Consider the following 13,723-nt stretch of genomic DNA (forward strand, 5'->3'; position numbering starts at 1 on the left):
AAAGAGTGATGAGGAAGGGGCGCTATTATCTATAGCAGCAAGGAGAAGGGAGTCCAAGGAAAGACATGCACAGCCCTGGAGTGCTGGAACACAAAGAAAATAAGCATTGGCAAAACCAATAGGTCATGCTTTAATGCGGTATGGCAATTCAAACATCATTTCTGGATGGGTTTTGTTATTAGAGACACCTATTGACTTTGCTAGTGGTTGTGTGTTGCAAGTTGTGTGTTGGGTGAAGAAAAAGTCATAAAACGAGAGTGAGAAAAGAGGGATGAGCAGAGGTGGGAGTAAATGGGAGAGGTCATTAGAAAGGGGAGGGTTAGGGAGATAGAGAGAGGGAGCTGTAACAAGAGAGAAAAATAGAGAAATGGGGAAGATTGAAAGTGCCACAGAGCAAAAGAGATAGATGGTGGGATGCAACAGAGAGAGAGTAAGAGAAGGACAGAAAGAGAGACAATGAGAGGGAAGAGAGAGTCCGAAGCAAGGGGAAAGAGTGATCAGTGGGCAGTTGTAGTGGTGCACCTTTGCAGCATTTTATCAATGTATCCTTAGATGCTCTATTTGGTTTGTGGAATTAATGGCTGTCACAGTGTGACTCTGGAGCCGCCTCACTCAACCAATGACATGACTCAGTGAGTTATCTGCAGCGGACATTTCCATATGAATTTGAAAAACAAAATAAAATGCATTCAAAGAGGTTCCGGTTGGATCCGCCCCCGCGGAGGACATCTTTGGCAGCATTTTTAATGTTGAAGCCATGGCTGACCCTCAGCGCACTCCAAGTATATGAGATGTATCAGAAGGAAGAGGTCTTGGCAACAGAAAGTTAGACCTGTCTGCAGCGGAGATGCTAACAATGGTGCATTTCACTGATGCCTGCAAAAGCAAGCTTGGATCACAAGCGGATTAGTAAATACCTTTGCCTCACACTGTTAATCAAACTCACAATGTGAGAGTCTAGAGCGGTGCTCTACTGCAGGACTCCAGACACCAGACAACTCCCACACTGACAACATTCTAGCAGAACAGACTACACAGGCAGTGGCTGGGACAAGCAGCAAACAGCACACAAAGCAAACAAAACCACAAGGAAGAAAAGAAAGCAAACTGAAAACACACTCAGTGATGCACAAGGTGTTCCTCATCTATATTTCTGCCTCTATTGAGGTGTACAGTGGTACTGTAATGTCCTTTATTAAAACAAGAGGGACCCGCCATAGTAAATACAGAATGCGCCTTTCCATTAATATCCACTTTCTACTGGGGAGAATGGTAGATTCATCTTTTAACTAATATCTGTTGCTGTAACCAGGACAACGGGAAGAGTTGCCCTCTTGACATTTCCTACTGTGAGAGATGTCCCATCAAGTCCTTTACTGTCTTCCAGTTTGTCGTGGTTGGTAGATACATCTTCGGTTGAAAACAACTATTTATAAAACAGCCAGGGGCTCTGGAATGGACCAATGCGAAGACGTGAAAGGGTCCCATCAATCTAGTGAGTAGCACGTGAACGTGGAAATGAGCCCTCACCGGGACATCCTTAAAATGACTTAACTGTGATTTTCAAACTTTGTTTTATAGTCCCATTACAAAGCGAAAAACAATATCCTAGTTTAAAACACCAATAATACTTTCAGGTGACTGCAGCTAAGCAAATAAAGAGATGCATTCAACACAGCAGACGCAAATCGCCGTTATATGATAAAAACACAAAACAGAAGAAGTACCTTAAGGAGAGAAAAAAAACACTATTTCAAAGTGCGTTCATAAACTAATAAATACACACGAAAACAGGTATTAAAAGAGCCTTGAAAATACAAATGGTTCACTACCAGACTTATTATATTTTTAATATGGTTATCCAAAAATATTGTACTCAAAATATCGACAATCAGAATATTGTGAATATATGCAAGTATGGATGTTGGAACCAGAATGTCCCAGCAGACATGTTCCTATACCCAGAGTGCCCAAATGCGTGTATCTAGTATCCAGGTCTTAGCCCTCGCCTCACACTAATCTAGTATGTGTGCAGATGTCTAGGCTGTCCACTGACATCAGTGGGGTCCTTGACCTGTCCTGTGACCTTGGGGGGGGTCCATCAAGCATGCCCTTATTGTACTGACAGTGGGCTACTTTTGATGTCATGGGTATACCACATGGAGAGGTGGTGGCAGTGTACCATATGTTGGTCATCCACAGATGTGGCTAGACTTTTTTTTAATTCTGTGTCACTGAAGTGGGGGCTACTGTCACATTCTTGTAAATTCTGTTTCTATGCATTTACTGGCATCCTAGTGCTAACGTCCCCTGTGTATGTTGTGCATGTTTGTGGTGCACATGTACAGTGTGTCTCACTAACCCTTCCGCCAATTACGATCCTCCAACCAAGCCCTTGCCACTGTACCTCGCATCAACAAAACCACCATTGGAGGTAGATCCTTCTCCTACCTGGCAGCTAAAACCTGGAACTCACTTCCCACTCACCTTCGCCTTACTCAGAACCACCTAGCATTCAGAAAGCAACTCAAAACGTGGATATTTGACAAGTAATTCCCCACCCTTCCTCAAGCGCCTTGAGACCCTCTGGGTATGTAGCGCGCTATATAAATTCATTGACTTGACTTGACATGGAGACCTGTGGGATCCATTTCTAATACCCCAGACCTGGCCTTGTACGCAAGATGGAGACGAGTTCACTTTCACAGAAGAAGTGTATCACTTACATTCCTAAAGCCGGATGGAGGGGACTTAGACACAGAAGTAGGGAAAGAAGAGACAAGGCTCCTTTCGAAATCCCATTAGGCCTTTTGTTGAGATCTTGCTGATTAGTCCTCTTGTAGTGCTGGCATTTGGTTCATGGTGGGGGTAAGTGGTGGGTCCACAGTCTGTTGTTCAAGGTGAAAGGGACCCAGTAGGTCAGCCAGCCTTTGTTTTTCCTCTGATCACCCTTCAGTGTGGCTAATGGCAGCCACATCTCAAAGCACAGGCGCTTTGTGTCTCTTGTTTCTGCTCCAGTCTGGAGACTTCCCTGGTCTGAGGAGCATCACTGCACACAAAAGCTGTGTCTAGAGAGCAGCCTGAAGAGGACACTGAAGCCAGCACAGAAACTGCAAACAGTGAATCCACATCTCCTACCTGCAATGAATGGAACAAGCAGATCAGTGGATCCCACATTAATGCAGTCCTAAGGCCTCTATGACCAAGCAAAGGAGGGCTCTGCAGGGTACTCCGAAGACTGCTGTGCTCCCTGAGCTGGTGTCTGCCTCACCACCTGCTTCTCAGAGGAAAGTGGATATAATGAACGTCCACCCGTTGCTGCAAGAGCAGACTATTTATCCTGAAAATTGCAGTGTGAACTGAGCTGCTGTGCCCAAGCTGTGACCGTTGTGCTGTGTTCTGAGCAGTTGTTCCAGAATTGTGAATCCAAAGCCTGGCCCCAGCCGGTGGATTTGCCTGTGCGGCATCACCCAAAGCTGCAGTGCAATAAATGAAGCTGTGACCCACCCTCAAACCCAAGAGGCCTCCACCTCTGCTCGAGTCCGGCTGCGCTAGGCTCTACTGATGGGATCGGAGCAGCCTGACCCGGCCTGCAACGAACACCCGCCAGACCAGTCATGAAGAGGTTCTACCTCTCCCCCACGCAGTTGTCCCCGACTGCCGCCACATCGACCAATGCAACTGCAGAGAATTCCTAGGGAGACATGTAGGCTTGTACTGAGCCCAGAAATGGGTGAGCCCCAGCGGGGCTGGGCAGCGGTGAAGAAGCACCCCTTTACGGAGAGTGAGAGACTTGTGGGTAAGAGTCAAGAATGTGCGGCTAGACTGGAGTACAGGGTAATCTAGGTTTGGACCTAATCACACTAAATACCAGACTTCGGGTGGGAAGTAATTTAATAAGGGGGGTGCACTTCACTCAATAGCAGGAGGCGCTAACTCACTTTCAAAATCAGGACACTAAATCTCATTGTGTACACATCTTTATTTGAAGTATTAAGTTCTAGTGTGCATTAAAAGTACTTTTCTCCCTGAAAGTCAAGCACTAGGTTGGACAACCAGTTAATATTTGGATGGTGAAGAACAGAAAATCCATACTTGCCTCTACAATATTTGGCTACAATATCTTTGTAGCTCAATATTTTTCTACACAATACTTTGACATACACTCAGACAAACATCACGTTAACCCCTGTGCTTCATGTTGCCTTTATGATAGATCAAAGATGCAGACATGCAATGAATACACACGTGCCGCCTTATGGTGCCATTGGACATACACAATGAACGGATACACTTAATAGGCTTACGTTGTTTTGACGGTAATACTTCCAGGGCACACAACCTACATGTTGTATCGGTGCTAGTTGAACCTATAGCCTAAATACACGTCATCATTGTGATTAGCAGCACAAATACACATTTACTGTGCACTTCGCGGCATGTTCTGATGCCTGTCCAAGAAGGTACATACAGCCAAGGCACAGCATTCCAAATAAAAATAATTTGTAATAATAAAACATAGAATGAGATCAAACTCATAGGCCAGGTGTTTCCAGCACCCAGCTGCAGCACACATCTCACGTTCAACTTAAAATGCACCAATCAACTGTTGGCAACCACACTACTGCATTCACATTGAAAATAAAAACAGAAAACCTAAAGGAAAAAAACAGCATCGCAGGCCAAAGGTTACAAGTCACAGTCAATGACAAAACATTCTCGGAGTAAGAAATAAATACTCCTCAGAACTGATCCCTAATACAAAGGCCAGGAGCTGACTCAAAGCAACCTTAGCTAAAAGGAGGCGATTTAAAGCCCCACTCGTGTATTTTTTTTAAATCATTGCAAACGCTCTGGAAACTGCTAAAGCTGTGTCACGTGGTCGCTAGGGACATTGTCGACATCCTTAAGTTAGCCCAGTAGCCATGGTACTGCTTTTGTGCACGACACTATGTGCCCGATGTAGGTAAATTAGATTTACCGAATTTTAATTACCGAATTTTACCGATTCGGTAATTAAAAATCGGTAAATCTAAAGGGTGGATATGTAGGTATTTCCAGATGTGGAAATACCGAATCTGTAACAATCTGTATTTACCGATTCTGTAAATACAGAATCGGTATTTCCCATTGATTCCTATGGGCTTTGAAGCCCATTGGAATCAATGGGAAATACCGATTCTGTATTTACAGAATCGGTAAATATCGAATTTTGCAAGGGTGCAGGGGGTGTCACTTTGACACCCTCTGGCACCCCACAAATAGGCATGTGCGCCATGTGGCACACAGACATGCCCTAAGGGCATGTCTGTCTGTCACATGGCTAGGTGTGCATGCACACCTGAATTCGGTATTTTACCATACAATAGGATTGTGTGGTAAAAAACAGATTTTGTAGGGCCTTTGGGACTCAGAAGAGTCCCACCTACATCTGAGATTTACCGAATCGGTAAAAATACCGATTTGGTATTTTACCGAATCGGTAAATTTACCGATTCTGTAAAATTGTGCCCCTACATGCCAATTCTTGAATACCGGTCGGTAACGGCCGAAAATACCGATTTTCGGCCGTTACCGACCGACCTACATCGGGCCCTATGTGTCTTTATTTTTGCAAGACTATGTTTAAGCTTTTCACATGAGAACTCTCTGCTGTGCTCGCACTCTGCCTGTTCCTAGAGTTTAGTCTGAACATTGTGAGCAAGGTCAGTAAACACTGCCTCTTGTGATTCTGGCCCACATGCATCAACAATGCCATTTGCGATTCCTTATTAGCCAAAAATAAGGATTCGCTAATAGGGAATTGCAAAAGGCTATGCATGAAGAAATCGCTAAAAAAATAGCGATTTCTTAAAATTCCTTAATTGCGACTCGCAAATTGCGAATCGCTATTAAGGAATACCTCCCCATTCATTCCTCTGGGCCTAAAGGCCCAGAGGAATGAATGGGAAGACATTCTCAATGGTGCCAGGGTGTCAAAAGGACACCCTGTTGCACCCCTGAAATCTGCCTATAAGTACATCTTTCACACACACATGCCCCAAGGGCATGTGTGTGTGTAAAATGGAATGGGTTTTTGCAAATTACCATGCAGGTCAACTTCATGGTAATTTGCTCCCCCTATTAGCGAAATCGCAATTTTTTTTAGTTTGATCCATCGCATTTAAGGAATCTCAATTTGAGATTCCTTAAATGCAATCGCAATTTAAGAAATCACAATTTTGCAGTTTCTTAAATTGCAAACAGTACAAAAATTGTGATGCATCCCAAATAATGAAATTGCATTCGCAAACGGCCGAATTTTGCGATTCATACCCTTTGAGAATGCATTTTTCAATGATGCATGTGCCCCTCTGTTCTGGTCAGGCCCTAGCACTAGGACAAAACATACCAATGCAGCTGTTTTTGCTGGAGAATCGAACTTCGATATTATGGTGATGCAGGTTTGGGAGAGAGGCACTCGGAGAAGGACCTTTCCAGGGAGGAGAGCAACCCACACCTGTGATGTAGAAATACGAAATATGGCCTGAGCTATGGAGACTGCTGACAAAGCCCAGAGATCTTCTATTATATAATAATACTTCTACTTGCCAAGGGGTGGGAGCATAGGCACAGTAGTCCTTTCTCCATAGTCTTTGTATAATGACGTCTTCTTTTAGGATATATGGCCTTACTGCAGTGCTAACGCTATTGGTGTTATGTATCCTTATGCTTGTTGTGGCACGTACACTGCATTTAGAGCACGTTAGTTAAAATAAATATTTTAAACTATCTTCGTGTCTCTGTCAGATCTTATTGTTGACAAGTACGAGAATGTGAGCAAAAAGGTGTGTCTTGTTACCGCTATTCCTGAGAGATCTTGGAGTGTTGTGTTCTGGGGTGTCTAATCACTGGTTTCTCCATTTGTGAGTAGGAAAGCAAGGGAGACACTATATATATATATATATATCGGTCCTGGGCTTGTGGGCACCATCGGTCCTGGGCTTGTGGCCACCAAGGTGGGAGGAAGGCTTAGCCCTACACACTGAGGTCCCTATAATCCTGCTCATAGTTCTGTGTGTGTGCAGAATCCCCGCAACAGCTGTCTTGGCCAGACCCAAAAAGCTCATGGGTCAAACCAATCGATCATTTTCTGTTACTTCATATGCCACTCCTTAGGAGAACAATTATTTTGAGATACCAGTTGATATACGTAATAGGGATAATACAGTAATACTTTTGTGTTTTTCCACCGTTAAGTATATCCTTTACATTTATCACCCAACCTAGCACCTCCAGATCCGAATGTTGAATTTCCTACTTTTCCATAGCTTGCCTACACATTCATGAAGGTGACTAATATTTCAAAACTTTAAAAAAAGGAGTACATATATGCAAAAATTTTAAAAGTATTTTGGTCTACCTACCGGATGTTTTCCTTCTCCGTCTTTGGATCACTAGAGCAATAATCAAAATCAAAACAAATGCAAGACTGAGGACAATAATGAGGATGATGTAGTAGAGAGGCAAGCCCTTGCTGGCACTGGAATCTAAAGGGAAAAAAAAGTATTAAAACAGAAATCTTAATTAGAATATAGCAATGTATGATCATTTTCTAGTGGACTATAATAAGTGCCCACACTTTTTACGAGCATACCCCTGCACAAACAAATCTTGAAAAGCAGATCTTTTTCAGTCATTCTATTAACAGGTAAGTTTCCTTTAAAGTTGTTCGTAAAATGATTACAGAGCACAGCAAATACTCAAGTATTCATATTTCTAAGGGTCAACACGCAAACCTGTCGTAAATAATCATGCCAAAGGAACGCCAATGGCTATAACTGGATCAGTGTAGTCCCAATAAGGACCTTGGTGCTACCCGATTGGACCCGTCAAAAATGAATGTATGATCAAATTCAATCATCAATACTGAGACATTCTAATAAGAATGACAGATACTTGATCTAGTTTGAAGTTTTATATAAAGGATGTACAGGCAAGGTGCATGAAAATGGTTTGTAAGTACCAAGAACTCAGTGAACTTCTATATGAAATCCGGCATAGATTCACCTTCTATAGGTGGGGGATAGGGGGTCTGGAGCACAGAGAAATGCACATTCTATTATAGAACTTTAGACAAAGACTTTGTTACATGCTACACAAGTGCATGGGTCTCTGGATAGGCACAATAAGGGACACGCAAAAAGAAACATTTTACTACAGAATCCATTTGGGGTTTCTCTCATTTGTTAAATTGGATTTAGTTGTTCTCAAAGCTTTGTACAAACATACTAGTTGATACATTGTAATCCAATATCTTGGGACAGCTTGAAAGTCCTTGGTTTTGCAGAGAGCTAGGAAAAGTCTCTGGAAATGTTCTTGGTTATAGTATAGCAAACTACCACTTCTTTATTTCGAACAATAAACAGTAATACTAGTCTTCGCGTGACATACTAGGACACTGATTCAAGATGGAAGACTGTATAAACATGGATTTGTTTAAGCATAAACCCGGTTTCTAATGCAATTAAGTGATAAAAAGAACAAGCATTGGCATAGCCAATAGGTTTCGCCTTTGGGACCTTATAATTGTTTAGCCATGTAACAGTTGATGTTGTTACACCAATGATATTGTGCTGCATAACTAAATACTTAATAGGTCCCAAAAGCAAGACCTATTGGCTATGCCAATGCTTGTTCAAGATGTTTCTTTCATGGGTGTGCAGGAAGGGAAGGACAGGTGGCGGTTTCCTCCATAACAGAAGGGAATACACCATGCATGTTATCTGCAAAACCCGTTGGTTAGAGGTAATTTTACTCTCCGCTTTACGAGAGTGGTTTGACATCATGGTGTTTGAGAATGAGAAAATGAGCTTCAGCTGCAGCCTTGAGCCAAACAATGCTCCCAGCATGGGCAAAAGACTGATGAGGCGCTGACTAAGGCTTACAAGGTTGACTGTGCGAAGAGTCACGGAACCTGAATTTCAAATACTGCTGGTGAGTCTTGCTGTAGAGAATAACCCTAGGACCCGAGGCAAAAAGCTTTCCTCGTCAGGAAGGTCCTGAGAAATGCATCTGGCCTAAGCTGGCCACAGAGGCCAGCAAATTCAGGATCTCTGGTATTAAGAGCAAGCACAAAGGTGATTTGGCAAGAGTAGTGGCTTGTAAGTTTCTAGCTATCTTTCACCGGCCAGCCCAAAATGTGTTTCTACATGGCATCCATTATTTCAAGAAGGCCATTATTAAAAGGTTTAAAAAAAGGCTCAGCCTTCTGTTTCAACACTATAATCTCATTAAAAAAATTAGACTTGGCCTATAAAGATTTAAAAGCCACCTCCACGACATGAGTTGCCTTCCAAAAAACAATGAAGTAAGAAAGCTTCTCAGACATGGGCCATTTCAGAATATACAAACTACATACAATGTATCCAGACTATTACAAATATACCTGAAGTCCCTTATCATGTTTAAAAGATGGAAGTAGGTTATCAGTCTGGCTACTTTAATTTTCATTCCAAAATGGATAGCATGAAGAAAACTGAGTGCATAAGAATCAAAGCAGAAAAGGTAAAACATTAAAAATAAAAACCATAGACTCAGGTCAGGTAGACTTTTTCATGACGGGTATTATATCCTCAGGTAAGCAACCAACTCTTTTTCTTGCTTTTAAGTAAAACAGTATATACCACATGAGTCAGCTGCAGAGTAGACTCCAGGAGCAGACACTGAACCAGACCCAGCCACTGTGGAGACTGACACAAGAGGTTTCTTTTTTAAAGGATAGAGAAGGTGCTAACGATGCCAAAGCCACAACTTAGCTCTTAGCCAGCAACTGAGGCAAAAGCACCAGGTGATACGGAGCCAAGCTAATGGCCTCTGTAGGACATCGCAAGACGGGACAAAACAGTGGCAGCAGTGGGTTCATCAAAAGTGGCGTGTTTAGGTCTGAGAATTGCCAACATCACGTCATAGAAAGTCTTAGTGTAACACAAAGGGAGGACACATTTGTCTGTTTTTTTTTTATTTAGCCGAGGAGCTAACTTTGTAAAATAGGGGCCAAATGTCCTTCCCACAGACTTCTTTCAGGCTTTTGTTCTCTGGGGTATCTATTCTAGTAAAGCTGTGATTAAGCGATGACTCGGAGTTCGTTTCATTAGGCCTAGTGACGGAGCAGTCCGTGTGATGCCAATGGATTTGCAAATTAGGGTTGAACTCATATTACATTGTGACTCAAATAAGAGGTCATGCAAAATAAATTAAAAATTACTGACGGTAGAAATAGAGAATAAAACACACAGCTACTTGGTTTGGGAACAAAAAACCTAAAGGAATTATAATTATAAACACTTAAGAAAGTCTTATATACAACTCAAGCTTTTTTGCTTTGCCAATTCTGCTGGTTCTACTTACTGCGCAAACGTTGGGCAGAGCAGTAGAGGCGATTCTTGGGATGCTCGGGACAGAGTGAGAAATATGGTATAGTCAGTATTATACATAAGAAAGAAGATGCCCTCTCCTGCCGTGCTATAGGAACATAGCATGAAGGAGGGGGAACAGCTGACCAAGGAATGGGGGGAACTGAATTCTAATTCATTATTGCGCACTTGGACCAAACAATGTGTGATCCTGGGCACTTCCTCATTTGATCTCTCCCTGGGTTATTTCATTAAAACCTGGACTTTTAAACTTGTGCTGAACATTGGCATTGCATATTATTTAGAAACCAGCATGTGGGGTTTAGTTCCAGCTACTTTGCATGGAAATACATAACGCTTTCACCTTTGGCCTGTTAACAGTTTTAGGATTAATCAGTAAAGTTGAAACACATCCCTGAAGACCAAACCATGCTGGCACGCGAACTTCAATACACAGTGCGAGGCTGCTAGGCGGTCAGCATACACGGCACGTGTATCATGTAAATAATACCTTTCACAGCCCTAAGGAATATGCAGGATACATTGTGAATTATGAAATCATATTGCACAATGCTTGTGCAACCCTTGGCCCTGCACCTGCTGGCAAACTTAAACCGGACACTTCTGGGAAACATATAAGGATAACGAGTTCTGGCAAGTCCACGATGCTGCAATGCACGGACTGAAACATGGCGGGGTAGGAAAAGCCTGTTTGGGCATTTATGCGGAAAACAAATAAGCCACAAATCCCACAGTATAAACACTATGGTCAGACAAATATTAAACGACCCATTGGACAATTGGGTTGTCCTGGATGCCCGATGAAAACAACAGCTTTCCTGCCATAAGATCCTTGTCTCGCAGTTCGTGGGTTCTACCGTCTCGTTTTCAGCATCTTAGGCAGGGATGTCACCGCATGCAGTATTCATTGCTCGAGCTGTAGCACAGCCCAAGCAGAGACGGAACTTCATGTGGAAATGTTCACCCAGCGCCCCGGGAGAGCAGCAGTACGAGGGAGCAGAGTCGGCTGCCAGCCTTCCCTACAAACAATGCGAGGAGCCCGAGAGCGGCCAGGCAGAGCGAGGAGTCCGAGAGCGGCCAGGCGCTGCAAGAGTCTGAGGAGCATAGAGAGGGTGAAAGGTTGAGGAGCTGCACCACAACACTGATGCACGAGGACCGCCGAGCAGGAGTGTTACAGTAAATATAGCAAGGAGGAGAAAAAGAGGCACTGCGGAAGAATAGGAGGAAACAAGCGTGCGCGATGACAGTTTAAAACAAGCTGCGAGACACGCTCTGTGGAGGGGGAGGGGCACGAGGCGTGCCTGCTTGTGCGCGTAACCGCAAGCTCTAGACTGCAACAAGCAAAAGTGTGTGGTAGCATTTTCTGGAGCCACACACTAAAAGTCTCGCAGTGTAGCGCATGCGCTGGCTCAGCGAGACCTAACAGCTCTCACATAAGTAATGCAGAACAGGTGTCCGTGATGCTTCCATACAACTTGGCTGTTGTGCTTGACACCCCTGCTCTTCGAGACTAGTGGCGGCTCCAATTTTATTCCCTTGTATTCTTTAAACTCAAATGATGAGAGATTATTCCCTAGCATGATAAGTAATGTGCCCCACAAAATGCAGAGGAATCCGATCCAGTAAATTGTTCCTGCCTGGTGGTGCTAAAAATACAAAGAAAAGAAAGGAGAAAATCAAAAAAGGGGAGCATCACAGTCCACGAAAAACCAACCCATAAGCCTTTTCAGGGGGTTGCTAAATCTGCATATTCATGCAGGGGTTGCCCAAGGAAGCGGACACCAATTCAGGAGACTGTTGTGCGGTGCCTCCCAGCGTTTTTCTTCTTCTTTAACAGTCTGCTACCCTACATGTTTCAAGGCCCCAAAACAGTGACAAAGGAATACCGTCTCTATCTTTCAATCACACCCAGACGGAGGGCTTTAGACTAAAGGGTTCTAGAGTGCATGGTCCTCTATGGCTCGTCTCTGTGGTCTTTAGGCATTCTGACCATGGAAGATGATAAATGTATAAAAAAAATACAAAAAAAAGCACAGAAAGTAGCTCGGCTTATAAATGGTGGCTTTGTCAATGCTTGTTTTTTTAGCCTTGTGACGGAGGTTGTAATTGGCGTTCTTTTGGTTTGTGAGGAGAGGACTTGGGCTGTTTTGCCTTCATGCACCTCCTTTTTTCAACCTGCCCTTGATTTGCATGCATTTATACATGGATCTATGACAGAATTTCGACAGACAGAATTTCGACCTACACAAATATCGGCGTAATTATATCGATAGCAAAAATATCGACGCCCTATGTACAACATGGTAAGTACCAAAATATCGAAAAAATAATATTGATGTCAAAAATATCGTTGTCAAATATATCGATTTTTTTGGGATTTAAAATAACATAAAAATACTGTAAATAATACTTATTAATTACTTAAACATATTTAAATATATGTAATAATGGTAAAAAAAATAATAATACATATTTGATAAAAGAAATATAATATTTAAAAATCATATATAATATATACTTACTTAACAATAATTACTATTCCCACTCCAGTGGGTGCAACAGTAGGGAAAACTGACCCTGAACCCTAAAAATACCCCTTTACCCAAAAACCTAAAACTGACCCTGAACCCTAAAAATACCCCTTTACCCAAAAACTGAAAACTGACCCTGAAGCCAAAAAATACCCCTTTAGCCAAGAACTGAAAACTGACCCTGAACCCTAAAAATACCCCTTTACCCAAAAACTGAAAACTGACCCTGAACCCTAAAAATACCCCTTTACCCAAAAACTGAAAACTGACCCTGAACCCTAAAAATACCCCTTTACCCAAAAACTGAAAACTGACCCTGAACCCTAAAAATACCCCTTTACCCAAAAACTGAAAACTGACCCTGAACCCTAAAAATACCCCTTTACCCAAAAACTGAAAACTGACCCTGAACCCTAAAAATACCCCTTTACCCATAAACTGAAAACTGACCCTGAACCCAAAAAATACTCCTTTACCCAAAATTAATTATTATTACGAATAAATTACTTCCCACCCTATTCCGCTATAAGCCCACAACCCGCTCCAGTAGTAAAACATATAATTTAGTTAAAAATATACATAAATTATCAATTAATTATTCAATTAATCAATTAAAATAATTCATTGCCAATTAATATTTAATAGCAAAATAAATTAATCATTAAAAAATAATTATTTAATTACAAATAAATTACTTCCCACCCTATTCCCCTAAAAACCCACAACCCGCTCTGGTAGTAAAACATATTATTTACTTTTATATAATTATTATTTATA

The 13,723-nt window shown here is 42.3% G+C and overlaps 1 protein-coding gene across 2 annotated transcripts in view; it reads right to left on the minus strand.

The window, feature by feature from the left end:
* LOC147718437 (V-set and immunoglobulin domain-containing protein 4-like) overlaps nt 1-13,723 on the minus strand; it is a 146,818-nt gene that overhangs the window by 55,822 nt on the left and 77,273 nt on the right. The window contains exons 6-7 of one of the 2 annotated variants that reach the window (XM_086966721.1): nt 7,407-7,529; nt 1,125-1,727 (exon numbers count right to left, since the gene is read on the minus strand). In XM_086966721.1, coding sequence (XP_086822847.1) covers nt 1,648-1,727; nt 7,407-7,529 — 203 coding nt within the window. In that variant the 3' untranslated portion in view covers nt 1,125-1,647. Of the gene's footprint in view, nt 1-1,124; nt 1,728-7,406; nt 7,530-13,723 lie in introns of those variants that run through there. The other variant, XM_086966722.1, reaches the window with a different exon arrangement.

The sequence above is a fragment of the Lissotriton vulgaris genome, chromosome 4_1, assembly GCF_964263255.1.
Source record: "Lissotriton vulgaris chromosome 4_1, aLisVul1.2, whole genome shotgun sequence".
NCBI classification, from domain to species: Eukaryota; Metazoa; Chordata; class Amphibia; order Caudata; family Salamandridae; genus Lissotriton; species Lissotriton vulgaris.